This window comes from Montipora capricornis, chromosome 3, assembly GCF_036669925.1.
Source record: "Montipora capricornis isolate CH-2021 chromosome 3, ASM3666992v2, whole genome shotgun sequence".
Classification (NCBI taxonomy): Eukaryota; Metazoa; Cnidaria; class Anthozoa; order Scleractinia; family Acroporidae; genus Montipora; species Montipora capricornis.
The window spans coordinates 10395878-10413377 of NC_090885.1; the positions used below are offsets into that span (position 1 = coordinate 10395878).

The 17500-nt window shown below is 39.1% G+C and overlaps 2 protein-coding genes and 1 pseudogene across 2 annotated transcripts in view; 2 read left to right on the top strand and 1 right to left on the bottom strand.

Annotated features, from left to right (window-relative positions):
• LOC138042163 (uncharacterized) overlaps positions 1-1320 on the top strand; it is a 2459-nt gene extending 1139 nt beyond the window's left edge. The window contains exon 2 of the mRNA XM_068887977.1: positions 934-1320. Within this exon, the coding sequence (XP_068744078.1) occupies positions 934-1230 (297 nt within the window). The 3' untranslated portion in view covers positions 1231-1320. The remainder of the gene's footprint in view (positions 1-933) is intronic.
• Positions 1321-2370: 1050 nt separating this feature from the next.
• Positions 2371-9057, bottom strand: LOC138042152 (PRELI domain-containing protein 2-like). Its single transcript, XM_068887959.1, has 6 exons — positions 8890-9057; positions 7379-7436; positions 6312-6385; positions 6006-6160; positions 4732-4840; positions 2371-2547 (listed from the first exon to the last, which is right to left on the bottom strand). The coding sequence occupies exons 1-6, from the start codon at positions 8962-8964 to the stop codon at positions 2449-2451; spliced, it is 570 nt and encodes a 189-aa protein (XP_068744060.1). The 5' UTR covers positions 8965-9057; the 3' UTR covers positions 2371-2448.
• A 39-nt stretch (positions 9058-9096) lies between these two features.
• LOC138039828 (uncharacterized) overlaps positions 9097-17500 on the top strand; it is a 10254-nt pseudogene continuing 1850 nt past the window's right edge.

Consider the following 17500-nt stretch of genomic DNA (forward strand, 5'->3'; position numbering starts at 1 on the left):
CGGGTCCGGGTTCGGTTCCTGGCCGGGGACATTGTGTTGTGTTCTTGGGCAAGACACTTTACTCTCACGGTGCCTCTCTCCACCCAGGTGTATAAATCGGTACCGGCGAAAATGTTGGGGGTAACCCTGCGATGGACTAGCATCCCATCCAGGGGGTAGTAGTCGCTTCATGCTACAGAAACCGGAGATAAGTGCCGGCCTGGTGGACCATCTAGTCTCGTAGCGGACTTTACCTTACACGTGCAAAATTAAGAAAGAAGATATTTTACTAGAGGAAGGAAGGAATGGTCGCTTTCCGGACGAGTATTTGTTTTCCAAGAGAAGCGTTTTACATTTTCTTCAGTGTTCAAAGCAAAACTGTTTAAAGACTTCAAATATTTTGCAAATTGCCACTTTAAATTAAATCGTAACAGAAAGTTAACGCCTTATACCACAGGCACCCCAAACTCAGGTGAGAGAAAGCCAACATATTGGGATTTGTATGGGAATCTCAAGACTTACGAAGATAATTATATGAACATATTCTCAGTTAAAAGCCTCACCTTATTGCCAATGCGGGTAGCATCATTTCTGTTTTGTTTTGTTTGTTGTTGTTTTTCTTTTTTCAGATTCAACGCGATTTGAGCCATTTTTGAATTTCTTGGTTGCCAACGGTATTGTAGAATACTGTTGGCAACCGAAGATTTTTTCATACAATTATCTTAAGATTTTTCTCGGGATTCCCATACAAATCCGTATATTTTTGTAGGCCTCGTTGGCTTTCCCTCACACTGAGCTTGGCGCGCCTGTGCTTAAACTGGCAAGAATGGGTCGACTGAACGAGATCTTTACTATCATGAAGTAACGGTTTCCGGTCCTCTTTTAGTTTTCACTGCGTTCTAAGTCAAGAAGTAAATGTATTTTACCTTCTGTTTATCCTCTTGCTTTAAATAGGTCGATAGAATTGGTCATGTCGAAACTACAACTCAACGTAGGCTTAGAAATTACTGGAATGAAATCAAGGCGAAGCTTGGCATCGATTGGACAAAAACAACCTGGGCAGACTTAGAAAAACCGCTGTACTCTGGACTGGCAGCCCGGCTGTACCTCGCTCGGATTCCTGCGTCAATTCCAACTGACCTGCCCTCGCAGGCTCAATACTGGAAGACTTATTACAATACAGAAGCTGGTAGTGGCACCGTACAAAAGTTTATTAATGATGTGAAGCTTGCAAAAGGATGCGCTATGTAGGCTTTCATATCTATCTTTCCCTCCCGCAGTATGCGTAGTTTCCGTCACTCTTGGGATTTTTCTTTTTTTTCTTTATGTAATGCTTTCATATTCAGATTTTTTTGAAATGTAATGCTTTCATATTTTTATTCTTAATAATGGCTTAATTTTTGTTTTTGTCATTTACTATAATCAAATAAACTGAGCGAGACTGAACGTATTGATTTAACCGTCGTTCCCAGTCAGTTTCCGGTCCCCACACCAGCTCATGGGTGCATCCCTTTTAAAGGGCTTTCTTCGTCGAGAGTTTGGCCAAAAGCTCATTTCATTACAATTAACAATTCTACTTGCAACATTGACACAAAAGGTGGATCTTACAGCTCGATTCTGTCGGGAAAACGAAGCGTCCTGCATTTGCTCGCGCTCCTCTGCTCGTCCAACACCGGCTGAATCAAAATCTTGGAACATCTCACTTTCGATCAAATTAGTTTGAAACACTTTTACTTTTCAAGTGAAGCTATGACCTTCGCAGTTATGAGCGCAATTTTTGCAATTGCGTAGAGAAGCCTGAAAAATTCAGGACTTCAACGGGGTTTGAACCCGTGACCTCGCGATTCCGGTGCGACGCTCTAACCAACTGAGCTATGAAGCCACTGACGTTGGGAGCTGGTCATTTGTGGGTTCTAATGGTCCCATGAGGAATGAATCAATGATGAAATGGAATATGAAATGAATCATATATGAACTGCGGATATGAAATCAAGTGAAGCTATGATCTTCGCAGTTATGAGCGCAATTTTTGCAATTGCGTAGAGAAGCCTGAAAAATTCAGGACTTCAACGGGGTTTGAACCCGTGACCTCGCGATTCCGGTGCGACGCTCTAACCAACTGAGCTATGAAGCCACTGACGTTGGGAGCTGGTCATTTGTTTCAAACCCCGTTGAAGTCCTGAATTTTTCAGGCTTCTCTACGCAATTGCAAAAATTGCGCTCATAACTGCGAAGATCATAGCTTCACTTGATTTCATATCCGCAGTTCATATATGATTCATTTCATATTCCATTTCATCATTGATTCATTCCTCATGGGACCATTAGAACCCACAAATGACCAGCTCCCAACAGTTCATATATGATTCATTTCATATTGCATTTCATCACTTTTACTTTTACAACTATCTTTAATTTCATTCAATTTTGACATGGAACATAATGACAACCATACAAACTTCTCGAGTGTTAATCGTCACAAGAATTTTCTTTCCAGTCTTCACCATTGTAACTTTCAGTACATCTTTGATTCATTGTCATTAAAAGATCTTCCATTATTCCAAAGCCCTGCAAAGTGAAAATCACGACCTTTGTTATTTCAGAAACCTTTTAACGAACTTTTCAGCCATGGGGCAATTAAGATGAAATACGATATCTGTATCTGCTCTGTGGTAGTCGAAATCAACACAAAATTTAACTGATCATACATTTGGGATTATTGTAAATCTTCGTGGTCATCAGGCACATTCATGCCTGAACACAACTTCAGTGTTGTTAAATTCGTCCTAATAAGTAAAACGTTGAGCCTGTACCATGCCATAGTTGCGGCTCTTAAAGTTTATCCTCAGGTATATACTTGAACTGGATTGTGACCAGCCTGCCCTCTTGGTGAAGAAGGTCTACACTGAAGCAGGTAAAATGTAAGCTGTTTGCTCTTTTATCACTTGTGGTGGCGACTTCGGGTTCATATTTGCTGGCGAGTTTACTGGTGGCGAGCACAGTTTGGGGAGGATGGTTTGCGGAGAGATGATAGCACACGCCTCCAACCAATGTGACTCGGGTTCGATTCCAAGAGTCAGCGTCATATATGGGTTCTCTCCTCAGGGGCCCGTTTCTCGAAAGTCCCGAAACTTTACGGGCCATTTTCGGGTCTCGCGATTCCCTTTGTATTTCAAGAACGGAGAGGATTTAAGTCGTCAAACTTCACAGTTATTTTTCTTTTTGTTACCGTGAAAACACGTTAAGGTTACTTCCCAACTTCGCGGGTGTCGTCCGGGAAAAATTCGTACGGGCGCTAGTTTCAGGCTTCTTCGATATTCTGATTGGTTGTCTCGATATCCGCATCCGCAGGTTGGAGTAGCTAAAAGTATGCGAGACGTGTTGCGGGATCCCACCGGAAAAATATTTTCAATATCAGAATTTCTCGACACACTTTCGTTTGTCATCATCTCTGGAAGGTTTTGGCGAAATTTCACGAAAATCGGTCAAATCTACATACCCTATAAATTCGCTCAAATTCAATAGAAGAACCCTCGGTAGTTTCACTTCTTAGCGCCTCCTGACGCTTTCTAAAAGGAAAACACACTTATTTTCATCGTAAACCACGTTTATTAAGCTTTCTTCTGATGTTAGTTTGTTGGCAGTTTCACAAATGGCTTTCCGGTCCCGAAAAGTTTTCGGGACTTTCAAGAAACGGGCTGCGAGAGGTTTTTCTCCGGGTACTCCAGTTTACCCCTCTTCTCAAAAATCATAGGTTAATTTGATTTGAGTTGAGTTCAGTTTGATTTGGTTTCAAAGTATATTGTTGTATCCCTAGACTTTCAATGAACAAAACGAGAACTGTGATTGATAATATATGACAAGGCACTCATTGTCTGGTCACTCGGGAAACTAGTTAGTTATGTTTCCCCTCGAATCCTGTTGTTTTCCTCGACCTCGTCTCGGGAAAAACCCAGGACTCTGCTTCCCTCGGGTCCACACAGTGAGGGCCCGTCTACACTAATGCATTTTCGAAAACTTCAGTTTATATTTGACCGTCCACACTAAAACGATCCAAAACGGACGTTTTCAAACCGGTGATCCAAGAAAACGGAGGTTTCTTTAATACGCTTTTGAAAGTGGGCACTTTTGAAAACGGAAATTTATCGTTCTAGTGTGAAAACGGAGGTTTTCGAATACATGTGACGTCATAATCATGTGGATGCCTCAGTTTTGGCGCCAAAACGTACAGATAGTTTTGCTGGCGCTATCGAACACAGGCGCATTAGGGCAAAGAAACTGTGCACGCATAGCCTGGTAACAAAAACGCATCTTTAGAACTCCGTTTTCAGTCATTAGTGTGGACGTAGATCTTCTTATCCGTTTTCAGGGACCCGAAATTAAGTTTTTGAGAACGGAGGTTTTCGAAAACGCATTAGTGTGGACGGGCCTTCAGAGTATAGTGTACCAAATTAGTGCTCCCGCGCTACAAGACTTGACACTTAAATAAAGTACGTAATTTAAGTCCATTGATCTTCCTGATGGCCGGATAGCTGGTTACAAGTCGAACCTATGTCTTCTCCTTGCCATTTCGGAGGCTCTACCACTTTATTGTCGGTAAAATGAATGAGAAGGAGCTGGGCCGATAAATAGATTCGACAGCTGCGGTTTCAAACTTGGTCTTACAGGTAAGTCCAATTTCATTACTGTGCTAAGCCAGAATTCTTACAACACAAAGTGCAAGCAGTGGTCGCGCTGCTATTTCGTCCTCACCTTTTCAGCTTCACGTTGAAAAAATGTGTATGCAAAAGTTTCAAACATTCCACCAAGCAAGGAGCCAATTCCAAAGACACTGATGGTGCCACGCTGTTCAAATATTGTCCTAAGCGAACCAGGAAAAAAACACGTGCAGATCTTAATAAAGAGCGAATGGAATTTCCCTTTGGGCGAATGGGTTTTCAGTTTGGGCGAAACGAGCGCAATCCAATGTCTCTATAGTCTTTCTTCGCCGCGGCAGCAATTTCTTGGAATGCCCGGGAATGATTTTCCGGGAAAAAGGGTCTAACACGGCTCCTGCCTGGGGATTCTAATAATCTAAGGAATCCGGGAAAAAGAGCCTTTAGTTCTTTAAGATGCGTTTTCGGCCATTTTGTCAAATCAGACGACGACGACTTTGTCACAGGAAATTAACGCGAATCGTTAAAATTTTGATTACCTTAATTTCATGGAGTGTTAATTTCCTATAATAAGGTAATTTCCACCAACTCAAGTTTTGGAGCATAAGCCAGAACGTTGAGAGCGACTACAAGAATGTTCATTATTTGAAAATATAAAGAGAGTATTAAATATTATGCACACCTCCTCCACAGAGAGACCCCGTTATAGCTTTCCAGAAGCGGTATGTGATTGAAGGACGAAAAAACAGATGATACAACAATACACGAAGCCCTGATAACAAAAGCAGCTATTCATCGTAGGGGCCAATGAAAATATGGCAGTCTGGAATAGCTAAAGAATTACTCCCTCAACACGATCTCAAATTTGGCCATTAAGTAACACTGTTATTAGGAAGAGAACGGCAAGGAAATGCACCAAATATAAAACAAATATTCAGAGCAATTCATCTTTATACATTAAAGCTAAATAATTTTTTTTTGTCTAGTCATTGTTCAAGATAATGTAATTGCTGCGTAAACTCACATATTAAGGCAATATAAGGTCAAAGATTCACTGAGAGCAATGGGACATGACAAAATGTGCACCAAAAATTCATTTGTGGCAATATGTTTACGATCTACATGTAGACTCCTAGATACACTGCAAGATCTCAATACAAAGGATCGATTCTTACTCGGGAAAGTAAATTTCAACCGGCAATTCCCATTTTAGAGCCAGGTGGAACGATACAGTGCTAATTTTCCTCAAAAATCATGATAGTTATTTAATAAGCACACACCAACCAGCTTTCCGCTTTAATGACACAGACAGATTTTGTGATGTTGTCAGTTATTTTTGAAGACTTACCAACCAGAGTGAACAATACATACCAGTCAGGGTTATTTTCACAAGTTCTGTAACAACTGAACTCTTCAAGAGAAGCATACTTCGACCATGTCAGATTATAACAATGAAGGCGTAAATATTTTTCTTTTTTATTTAGCCATGCTTCCTCTTCTACTTCAATCTTTCCAAAAGGACAAAACTAAAAAGATGGATTCACACAATTTTAGACTAAAATGTTTGGCCTGACAAAAAGAATAACACAACGAATTATTCATTGTTACATCTATATTTTTCAGAATATAAGTTAGAACTCATTATACATAGGATTCTCCTTAATACAGTTACTGTACCTTTCTCAGAATTCCTGGTAAAACATTGACACATTCGCCTCTTCTCACTACATATTCCTCTGCAGTTTCTGGGTCTATAAACAAAGAGACTTGAAAAGTTGCAATACATGGTTTTATGGTTACTTTGTCACTTTTCAATGGATCAGGTGTTAGTTCATTGGGAGTAATCAATTTTCCATTCCAAAAAACAAAGGGAGAGGTTGCTGACCATTTTTTATCATTCGCTGAAGTATTTTGAAAAAACAAAAAAAAAACCTATCTGATCTGCTAAAATAATGTAATTGGATGAGAAATAACTTTTGTTAACCAGATTTCGTGAAGTGAATTGGATGAGAAATAACTTTTGTCAACCAGATTTCGTGAAGTGAAAAGTTCTCATCTATGAGTCTTGGGTTTGATTACCATGCAAGATTTTAGCCTCCCATCATATGTGAGGTCTGAACTAAAAAAATGTAAATGTAAATGCTTTGTTTATAGTGGAAGTGCACATAGCTATCACTCTAGTTAACAGGAAACCCACTTTTAATAATCTGTAAGAAACAATTCAAACAAAATTCAACCTTAACACAAACATGATTAAGAACCCCATCTGGCAGGAGGCAACCACTTAGCTATTTACAATGAAAAAGCAAATCCAAACCAGGTTTGAATGAGATTTGAACTCGGGACAACTGCATGAAAACCCAACGCCCTAACCACTGGACCTAAATTGAACGATCTCAACCTGTCTCAAGGGCTTTATTATCTCCAGGTACTGCGGTTTTCCCCTTATTCTATTCACAGCTAATTACATCTGGCTGTGACGCTGAGATCAAGCTACATGGACTGTATAGTGGCTGCCAGAGGTGCCTTATCAATATGCTTTTAACTTGATGTTATGAGCTGTGCCCTTTATGCTTCTGATGAGTCCCTAGGACTTGTTCTGACTGAGAACATAGAACAGGCTGGCTACCTTTGATTTCCTGATGTTTGTTAGCCTATCAGGAGTAAACAGATATCTGCCTTTGTGTTCATTAAAAAAAAAAAGAAACAATATAAAATTATGCTACATGTACTTATCTATTTACCTATTTTATGTTCCAAGACTGTTATGGCTGTTACATTTGTCTCCTTTCCACAAGAATACTGTGTACATGATAAAAATGTGAAAATGTCACATGCTATTAATCACTCACTAAAAACGATCCCCATTAATTAACCCTTTTGACACCCAAACTGGCCTTAAAACCGGCCAGACTTTACTCTGTCCCAGGACACCCCAAGTTGACGAGTAAATTAGAATTGTCTGCCATCAGCCATAGTAAAATCTGATAAGTATCACCCCCTGTGATCAAAGATCTCTGTGAAAAGGATGATAAAAGGATGACCGAGGATCAGTGGCTCAGTTGGTTGAGCATCAGACTTTCATGTGGGAAATCACAGGTTCAAATTTAGAACAGTCACACCAACACTCAGGGTCTTTAAATAACTGAGGGGAAAGTGCTGTCTTTGTATTAAATTTCATTTGCAAATGGTTAGACTTTCAAGTTTTCTCGGATAAGGACAACGAACCATAGGCCCGCCTTACAACCTTAAATCCTGGTAATCAACACTCAACAGGGTTGGCCAGGGTTTTTGGGTATATGGTATACAGGGGCTTTTTAAATCGGGTATAGGGTATATTGCAGCTTCAATACTGGTATTCGGTATAGCACTTTCTTTGAATTTCAGGTATACAGTATACAATGTTTACATTAATTTTGCGTATATTTGGATAAATTTTGGGTATTTTGGCGAATTTTTTTCGGGTATACACAAGTTGGAGCTGAAACCACCATGAGACTGCATGTGATATGTATGGTATATAAATCCATCACCAGTCCGATCCCCCACCCACATTTCCTTTAGGGCTAAAAATTCAATTTTGCATCAGGTTGGCAAGTCAGAAACAAGACAACACTGGACAATAATTATTAATAACCATGTAAGAATGTTTACCTTTCTTTTAGCTACCTTAATGTCAATCTTGATATGAATATGAATCGAGAGTTGCCAAATTATTCAATCTTTTATGAATAGTTATTAAGATTTGCTGCAGTTGTCAGGTGCTTGTATAATGAGGTGATTTCTTTAGAAAACACTAGTAAAAAATAATGAAGCCCTCAGAGTGTCCCCAACCTAGCAATCCTTAATCTCTAGAGCTTGCTAAATTAAAAAACAACATGTCCACCCTTGAAAAGCAGTTTAGAATTTCATTTCAGCCCGAGTCGTCACAACTTTCCATAGCGAAGTTGTTAATTATGGAAAAGGAAATGCAATAAGCCTATTATGCTTAAAGCGGTGTCTAGCTGACATTTGCAGACTGCAGACTGCTACAAATAGCACTGATAAACAGTATTTAAGTCTAAGCATCCATTTCAAATAGCGCTGATAAACAGTATTTAAGTCTAAGAACCCATTTTAAAACGGTTAGCTTTCAATAATTGTGATTTAGGGTTAGTCTGCAGTCTGCAGTCTGCAAACGTCAGACACCGAGCTTAAAGTGACTGAGAGAAATTAACAAGGCATGGACACCGATCGACAGGGGCAACTTCATTACCTTCTTGAAGTAAGCGCGAGTAACTTTCTCAAAAGGATGCTTAAACACGTAATTGATGTCCAAATGCCGGACCATATTCACAGCTCGTTTCAGCCATAAAATCTGCGGAAATTTACTCTTTCTTGGGAAGTCTGCATGTTGTTTCGATTTTACAGGACGTGAAACGTCAATTGCTATTGGCCAACTTTCTTTCCAAAAGCCAATCAAATGAAAGCTTTGAAGATTCCAAAATGGCGGATGATAAAGGTGGAATATGGTGGACGATAGTGGTGCCTTCGCGTTCCCAAGAACTATAATTCGAAAAGGAATTGGATTAGAAACACCTAACTACGGCTCCTTGTGCAAAGGTTATTTGTTATTTTGTCTTTTCTTTTTCTTTGCGTTTTTAATTTGGTCGCTCAAAACGTCTTGATGAGAGAATTAGTTTTGGCAACATATCATTGGTCTGCATGTAGCTATGTAAGCATGATTTTCTCAAGTGTTAATATAATTTTGTCTTTGTATAGTAAAACTGAAAATATTTTATCAAGATGATTCTGTGTCACATACAAGCGAAAAAGATTTTGTGATCGGCGAAGGTAAATATGTAGGCCATTCTAAAGAGAAATTTCTAAATTTAGTGTGTCGTAGTGTGCTTTCATAAGGCGAAATATTAATTTATTCTGTAAGCTTACCTTACCCACTTTTTTTTTTACCTGCAGCCCCTAAAATCGGAAGAGTCACTTTATCGGTGCATTTGAGATTTAAATTTTGGCAGCCTCTTTGATGAAACTGTTTCTTGACCTCTTCCTTCTGCAGGTATCGGAGCACAGCTTACGTAAAGCAAAATTTACAGGACAAGGAAAACTAAATAATTCAAAAAAATGCTTTCCAGTACCTGCAGGGGGCTGGAGGGGGGGAGGGAGGGGGGGGGGGGATGGGAAGAGGGGTGCAGATTAAAATGGAACACAGTGTCCAAGGGGCACAGATGTTTGCACCAGTTAAATTGAAAATAGATTAAATGGGGGTCAATTCATGAATCCCAGAGTAGATGGACATTATGTTAAATAGTCTACAAGCAAATTTTGATTGGCCAGGGTGGCAGAGTATATCAGATTACCATGCAGGAGGTAGCAATTCCTTACCCCGTCTGGATAAACACTGAGGGTCTTAAAATAATTGAGGAGAAAGTTCTAACTTAATTGCGTTTGATGAAGGAGAATGCAGTTCATAATCTTGGGTGTCCTATGGTTTCTAGGGTAACCTTTTTGGAGATTTTTTTTTCGTCTGCTGTCTGTATTTTCTGCACCATTTTGAATGACGACATATGTCAGATGTGCAAAGACTATCGCACACCTCATGGTTTTCATTAGTACCCAGTCTGAGCAAGACTGAGCATCGTAAGGCAGATATCTAAAGACTACCTTGAGAAACGTGACACTTACTTACATGTAAATGGTGAGATTTTTTAAGTCTTCTCATGAAGGTACACACCCATGTTTTGGTTGCTGTTTAAGTAATGTTCATCAATCTGAATTTCTAAAATCTTGACATTCCTCTCAGGTAATAAATGAATATACACACATAGGCCCTTGTTGCAACCCTTGTTGTTATATTACACCATTGGATATTAAAGAATCCACATAGTGTAATTGCAAAGAGGTTGGGGCAAGGATTTTATTGTGTTGTGGTCCATCTCTATGTGGCAGCCACCATGCACTTGCTTCATTGCCTCCTTCAGATGCACCAAAATCCAACTCTTTGTATCACTACATGTATGTGCCATGGTTACAAGGGTTTCCTTACACATTATTCCAATATTTCTTCATTTGGTCAATGAATGATATCCACAAACACCACAAATGGAGTGTGTGAAATAGTGGGAAGCTGCAGCTCTTTTGATTTTAAGGTAGAATGATCATACAAATCTTGTCCTATATGTATTAAAGCTGTATTGTATGAAAAACCATTGAAAGATATATTCTTCACTGTAAAATAATGACTGATTTTATAAATTATAATTTTTTTTTCCAGGAGACAATGAGTTTTCAGAGACCATTGACAAATGTTTAGAATGCATGCACACCAAGGAAGTCTGTGCCATACCCTACAAAAAGGAAAATGGTAACCTGGAATTTGCCAGTTTTTCGGATGGTGACTTGTGGTGTGAAATTGAGCTCCTTTCATTTTTAAAGGTAGATCAGTATTGACACAATTCTTAGCGACTAGTACTTTATTGCAAGGAGAACATTATTAATATTGTTTCAGTCTTTGTATCACCCAATACCAAAGGCCTATCTCCCCTTTAGGCTACTCTCTATGTACCCCAGGGTGGATAGCATCATCCACTGGAAAATATGCATGTAGCTGTAAGAATTAAATTAATGTAGAACACTACCAAGTTTCTTCAAATATTTTTGAAGAAATGAATGTATATTTGAAGTGTGGGCTATAGGCAATTTAAACAACAATTGTCTCTTATTAGAATAAAAAAGGCAGGTCACTCCAGTGCCAGCAGGATTCGAACCCATGTCCTCTATTATGCTAGTGCATTGCTCTGCCAACTGAGCTATGAAGCCAGTCAGCCGGGACCAGGTCAATTTCTTGGGCTTATTTTGTTCCTGTGAAGGACTTGGTGAATCCACCTGCAGGCATTTATAACAGTATTTGTCAGGTGTCTATAAGAAACAATTGCTTAAAATGTCCAGCCATTATACTGCAAGGATCGTTTCTCTAGTAATTAGTCTATATTACCCGCACTTCAAATATGCATTCATTTTCATAGAGTTCTTCACAGGAACGAATGATCTCAGTTGGTACTGTCATGGCATTGCACATTCATCGCAGAGATCATGGGTTCGAATCCAGTGGTAGCCAAAAAATTCAGGCTCCCTTGGTAGCCTCAGAATGGTTCATGTGTTTATAAGAGGCAATTGCTTGACTTGTCCATGGAGAATCACTGCTCTCGTTCTTATTCTTATTTAATCTCGTCTTTTCCTTCTTCTTCTTCTTATCCCCTTTACATCAAAAGTATGACATTGTAGAGAAATGTATAACACATTTCCTCACTTGTCCCTGAGTTAACAGGGATGCAGACTCAAGTGTAGTGGTCATCCCTGCCATCCACCTCAACCTGTAGTAAAGTGCAATGCATCATGGCATGTAGGCTGAGTTTTAGTCATTCTCAAACGGGCTTTCTTCCAGGTAATCAAGTTTCCCTCCTCATCAATTTAATGGGCAATAGCCATATGTAGCAACTGGTTGAGGTGCCTTATATATTCCTTTGGCCTGATCTTGTTGAGCCATGCCCTTCATAATTTCATCCTCAAGACTGCAAGTAAAATTGATTAGCTGGGCTTATTTCTGTCTTCCTCCTTTCTCCTCTTCATACAGTGGTGTAGGTTGGCTTTGATGCCAGTGAACCTGCCAGAGATCATCTGATAATAGACATCACACACTTGACTGCTTATTGGGGATTTATGCAGTGGATAATGTTGTTCTCCTTTTGACCACCTTTTTAATTGCTATACAGTCACACAATTTTGATCGATTTCTGTAATTCTTTTTTTTATTATTGCAGTCAAAAGACCCATGGCATACTACTCCAGAAGAAAAGGTAACAGTTGCAAAGCACCACAAAGCCAAAGGAACAGACTGCTTTAAGGTATAAATTATGTTTATTTATTAGAATTAAACTTTCCCTAGCTAACCCTATTAATTAATGTCTGACTAAAGCTCAATTCAGAATGCTTAATGTTTCTCCAGTTTTCTATCGTTTTTTTCCCTTTTTCCCTGCAAACAATTTTTTAACTCTTCTCTCTTCCTCTTTCCTCCCCTCCCCACCTCCTTCATATCTTCTCCCTACTCTTCTTTACAAACGTTTGCCTGTCATTCCATTTATTTTTGCTTCAGTTCACCACTCCCGTCTCCTTGAATCCTAGTTTAAAGGCTCATGAATAACGTTCTGACATATAAAATTGTAGTTTTTTTTTGTCTAATTTTCCTCAACATTTGTTTATTGCACTCAAACATTTTACTTGATTTGACAAATAATATTTCAGGACAAAAGGGTCTTACCACTGCCTATTAATGATTAAAGTGTCTATCACCTCAAACATTCCTTTCCTCTCAACAATTCTCTTCACTTGTTTAGTTAACACTAATCATTTGGCGTGCTAAACACTCTCCTTCAAAGTCACTCTTCATAAAAGTGGAAAAAAAATGGTTGACATGTAATTTGATCTACATTGTATGACCATACAAGGAGGAGGAGTGGGTTTATTACTGGGTTGACATCACCTACTGCTGTGCATTGTGATAGTACTTTGAAAACAGCGATGCTAAGTAATATGTGATGTCAACCCGGCATCGGGTCCATTCCCCTCCATTGCTTGGTCATGAATCAAACTATGACCGCTTTTCCCATCTTTCAATGTGAATAAAAAAGTGAAAGTTCAATGCAAATTTCAAAAAACAACACGATACATTTGGGATGATTTCTGAGAAAATTTTGTTGATCAGAGGTGATAAGCAATAAAATTATAGCCTTCCATTTAAATACATGTAGCTTCTTGGCATTAGTAAAAGTAATGTAAAGCTCCCAAATACAAAAATTAAAACAAAAATCTTTGCATCCGTCTTCAAATCTCTTACAGGCCAGCAATTGACTTAGTGCATCCAGACGGTATAGCCAGGCTTTGAAGCAGCTTATCTTAATTGGTGACAAATTACCTGACGATAGCAAAGATGAGTTTGAACAACTAAGAGTGTCGTGCCTCCTAAATTTAGCAGCATGCCAGGGAAAGCTTGAACAGTTTGAATTTGTTGCTGAAAACTGTACAAAGGTTAGAAATATTTTATTGTTAAGTAATTGTTGCAGCTTGTCTTTTAGGACTTAATAAAGGTCATGCCCTCAAGTATTTTGTGGAAAAGTTTAGTTTAGCTCCAGAAAACAGCTTTACACTGTAGATCACCCCTGAAGAAGACACTTAAGCTAGGAGCGTCGAAACATCCGGTATTGAATCCTAACTCTTTCAATTAAGTTGCATTCATTTTATGTTTAATTTACATGATTTTTTTGCCTTACAGTTATTCTTCTTTTAATGGGTGCAAAAAGTGCTTGAAGTCGACCACTTTTTAACATTTAAGGCTACTAACGTTTTCAAGCATATGAATGTTTTTCGTTTCTCTACTAAAAGTGAATATAATTGGCCATTTTCTTCATGGTACTTCTGAGGCTCTCAGTTCAATGTGCCGTAAAACGTAGTACTCAAACCAATGATAATCATTTGACTTATTAATGAGCTAGAAGGAGAAAGGGATCCACTCATATGCAATCACAAAGTCCTCTGCAATGCAAAGGAGCCTGTGACATTATGACAATTTAGACAGACCCATAAATATCACTGGATCAGCCATGTACATTGTAACGATTACTAAAGTTAAATTTCGTGTTTTTATTCATTTATATTGTTCCTCTCTCTTCTATTGCCACCCGTGTCTCCTTTTACCCTTCATTATTGTTACTGTAGTTCCATGGGTCTGACCACGTTTCTCTACTACATTGTAAAAGTGAACATAATTGGCCATTTTCTCCATGGTACTTCTGAGGCTCTCAGTTCAATGTGCCGTAAAACGTAGCAAACCAATGATAATCATTTGACTCATTACTAAGCTAGAAGGAGAAAGGTATCCACTCATATATGCAATCACAAAGTCCTCTTCAATGCAAAATGTCTTCCAAAACGGATAGGCAAGGAGCCTGCGACATAATATGACAATAAGACAGACCCATAAATATGACTGGATCAGCCATGTCATTGTTACGATTACTACGTGTTTTTATTCATTTATATTGTTTCTCTCTCTTCTATTGCCACCCGTGTCTCCTTTTACCCTTCATTAGGGAGCTTAAGCAATGACAACGGCGACGGCAACGAGAACGTCATCTCAAAATATAAATTTGCGTTATTTTAATCGCTTCGTGACTATTTCAACGTTTTTAATATGACAAGGGTGTGGTATTTCCTCAAGATGACACCAGTCGGAATGCCACTCCATTTTAGGAGAGAAAATGAAAATTTATCCTCAAGTGCTGACGTTCTTCATAAAACCTCAAACTTGACTATTTCACGTTGCTGTTTTGCTGACGACGGCAAAGAAATGGACAAAAGTGAAAACCGCACGTGCAGGGCGTGTAAAGCTATTGTTTTTACCCACTGAATATGCAAATTCGTGACGTTCTCGCTGCCGTCGCCGTTGTCGTTGCTTAAGCTCCCTATTATTGTTACTGTAGTTTCATGGGTCTGACCACGCGTTTATTCCTTTATAGGTACTTGCAATGTCACCCACAAATCTTAAGTCTCTCTTCAGAAGAGGCCAGGTAAGTTCACACAATGTCAATTTAACAGTGGATTGATTGACGAGTGGTTGTGAAGCTTTTATTATGTATTGATGTGGGACCGTTGCAAGTAAACTCAAGTCAAGGGCACCCAACAAGCAAAATTTGAGTGAGATTTCTAGGCTCCAGACTGTCTAAAGAGATGTTTTTATCACCTGGAGAAATTTGATCTCTTCGGACATCTTAGCTGAAAACTGAGAATTTTATGGAACGATATATGTTCATTTCAGAAATTGCTAGCTGAACGTTACTATCTTCTAAGGACTTCCAACCCGACCATTTCCTCCTCCGAAACTGCTAGGTGACCTTTTCAAGTGCCAAAAATTACACAAATATCCCTTCCGAAAACGTAAGGGTCTGCTTTTTCCTGGTAAAGAATCTTGTAGGAAATGTTTTAGTAAAGAAATATTGGGGAGCAAGCAAGGACGACGACGACGACGACGGCTACGAGAACGCAACAAAACAATGGGTTTAATTAGCAAAAACAATAGTTCTGCACGCTCTGCACGTGCGTTTTGCATTTTGATACATTTCTTTGCCGTTCTCGTCTTGACAACGACGTGAAATGATCAAAGTTGAGGTCATGTGGAGGACGCGAGCACCTGACGATCAATTTTCAATTTTCTCTCTAAATATCCACACCGTTCTCACCAATTTATTCTGACAATGTGGATTCATATTCTCCTTGCCAAGCGACTTGGAGCAATCGCAAAATTATTACAGTAACAGGAAATAATATTTTTAGACAACGTTCTCGTAGCCGTCGTCGAGTCGTCCTTGCGTAACTATTAGAAAGCTTAAGCAACGACAACGGCGATGGCAACGAGAACGTCAGGAATTTGCATATTTAGTGGGTAAAAACAATAGCTTTGCACGCCCTGCACGTGCGGTTTTCACTTTTGTCCATTTCTTTGCCGTCGTCAGCAAAACAACAACGTGAAATAGTCAAGTTTGAGGTTTTATGAAGAACGTCAGCACTTGAGGATAAATTTTCATTTTCTCTCCTCGACCACACCCTTGTCATATTAAAAACGTTGAAATAGTCACGAAGCGATTAAAATAACGCAAATTTATATTTTGAGATGACGTTCTCGTTGCCGTCGCCGTTGTCATTGCTTAAACTCCCTATTGAATTGTTTTGCAACGTAGAAGCGACATTCTTAGAATAGTTTGGCTTGGCCTCGTCGTTTAAGCCGCTGTTACACGTTGAGACTTTTAACTGAAACTTGTGTGAAACGGCGCGGCAAAACGAGTCTCAGAAGGCGTTGCACCGTGTAACATGAAAGGTCGAAACTGGTTCGTTCTCGTTGAAGGTGATGTTAAAGTGTTTCTGCCGGTTTCTGATTGGCTTACGCTGCGTAGCGTAACAAGACCGAGCGGGACCAGTTTCACAAAGTGTTGTTACACGGGGAAACTCCTGTTTTTATCACCACTGCGATTGCTGCCACCGTTGCAGAAGTAGGTGGTTCTACTTTTCTTGAAACTTTTCTCGCAACGGAAGTTCAAAAAAAGTTTCACGAAACCGACCATGTTAGCCGGTACAATGCCTAACCTGAAACTTGTCTCGCATCTCCGTTGCACACAAGTTTTAGCTAAGAGTTTCAACATGTAACATCAGGGGCTTTAAGATGTTGAATTTGCTTGTGGATGCTCTAGATTCAAATACGGCCTTTAACCACAGATTGGGTTTTTTTGTTTTTTCTCATTTTTATATCCTTACTTTTAAAATGCCAGTTAAATGAGTCACTTTTTACAATATCAACTTATTTTAATGAATATATACGAAACTTATAAATGTTTTCAAATTAACACAAAACGAATTTCGATTGGTTTAATATTTAAAGCTCACGAAGACCCTCACTTATGTCCAGAAACGCAAACAATAAGCCATTTTCGAGTTCATATCTGTCTCCTGTTCAAAGCGAGTCTAAGTGTGAAGTTTTCATTCAGATGTAAAGCAGAAGTAATTACCATCACAAAAACTTTGCACTTAGACTCGCTTTGAACAGGAGGCAGACATGAACGGGGAAATGGCCCATTAGATGCACGCCCAGTTTTGACATCTAATACGAAGTAATCATTTTCTTCCAATTTTCAACAATAGAGCGAGTTTCAATCGAGTTGTAAAACCAGAAACAAAGTAATTACTTTGGCCAATCAAAAAGCACGGAGACAATCCAGTAAACCAATCAAAAGTCGAAGTAATTACACGTAGCCGACACAAAGCGCGGG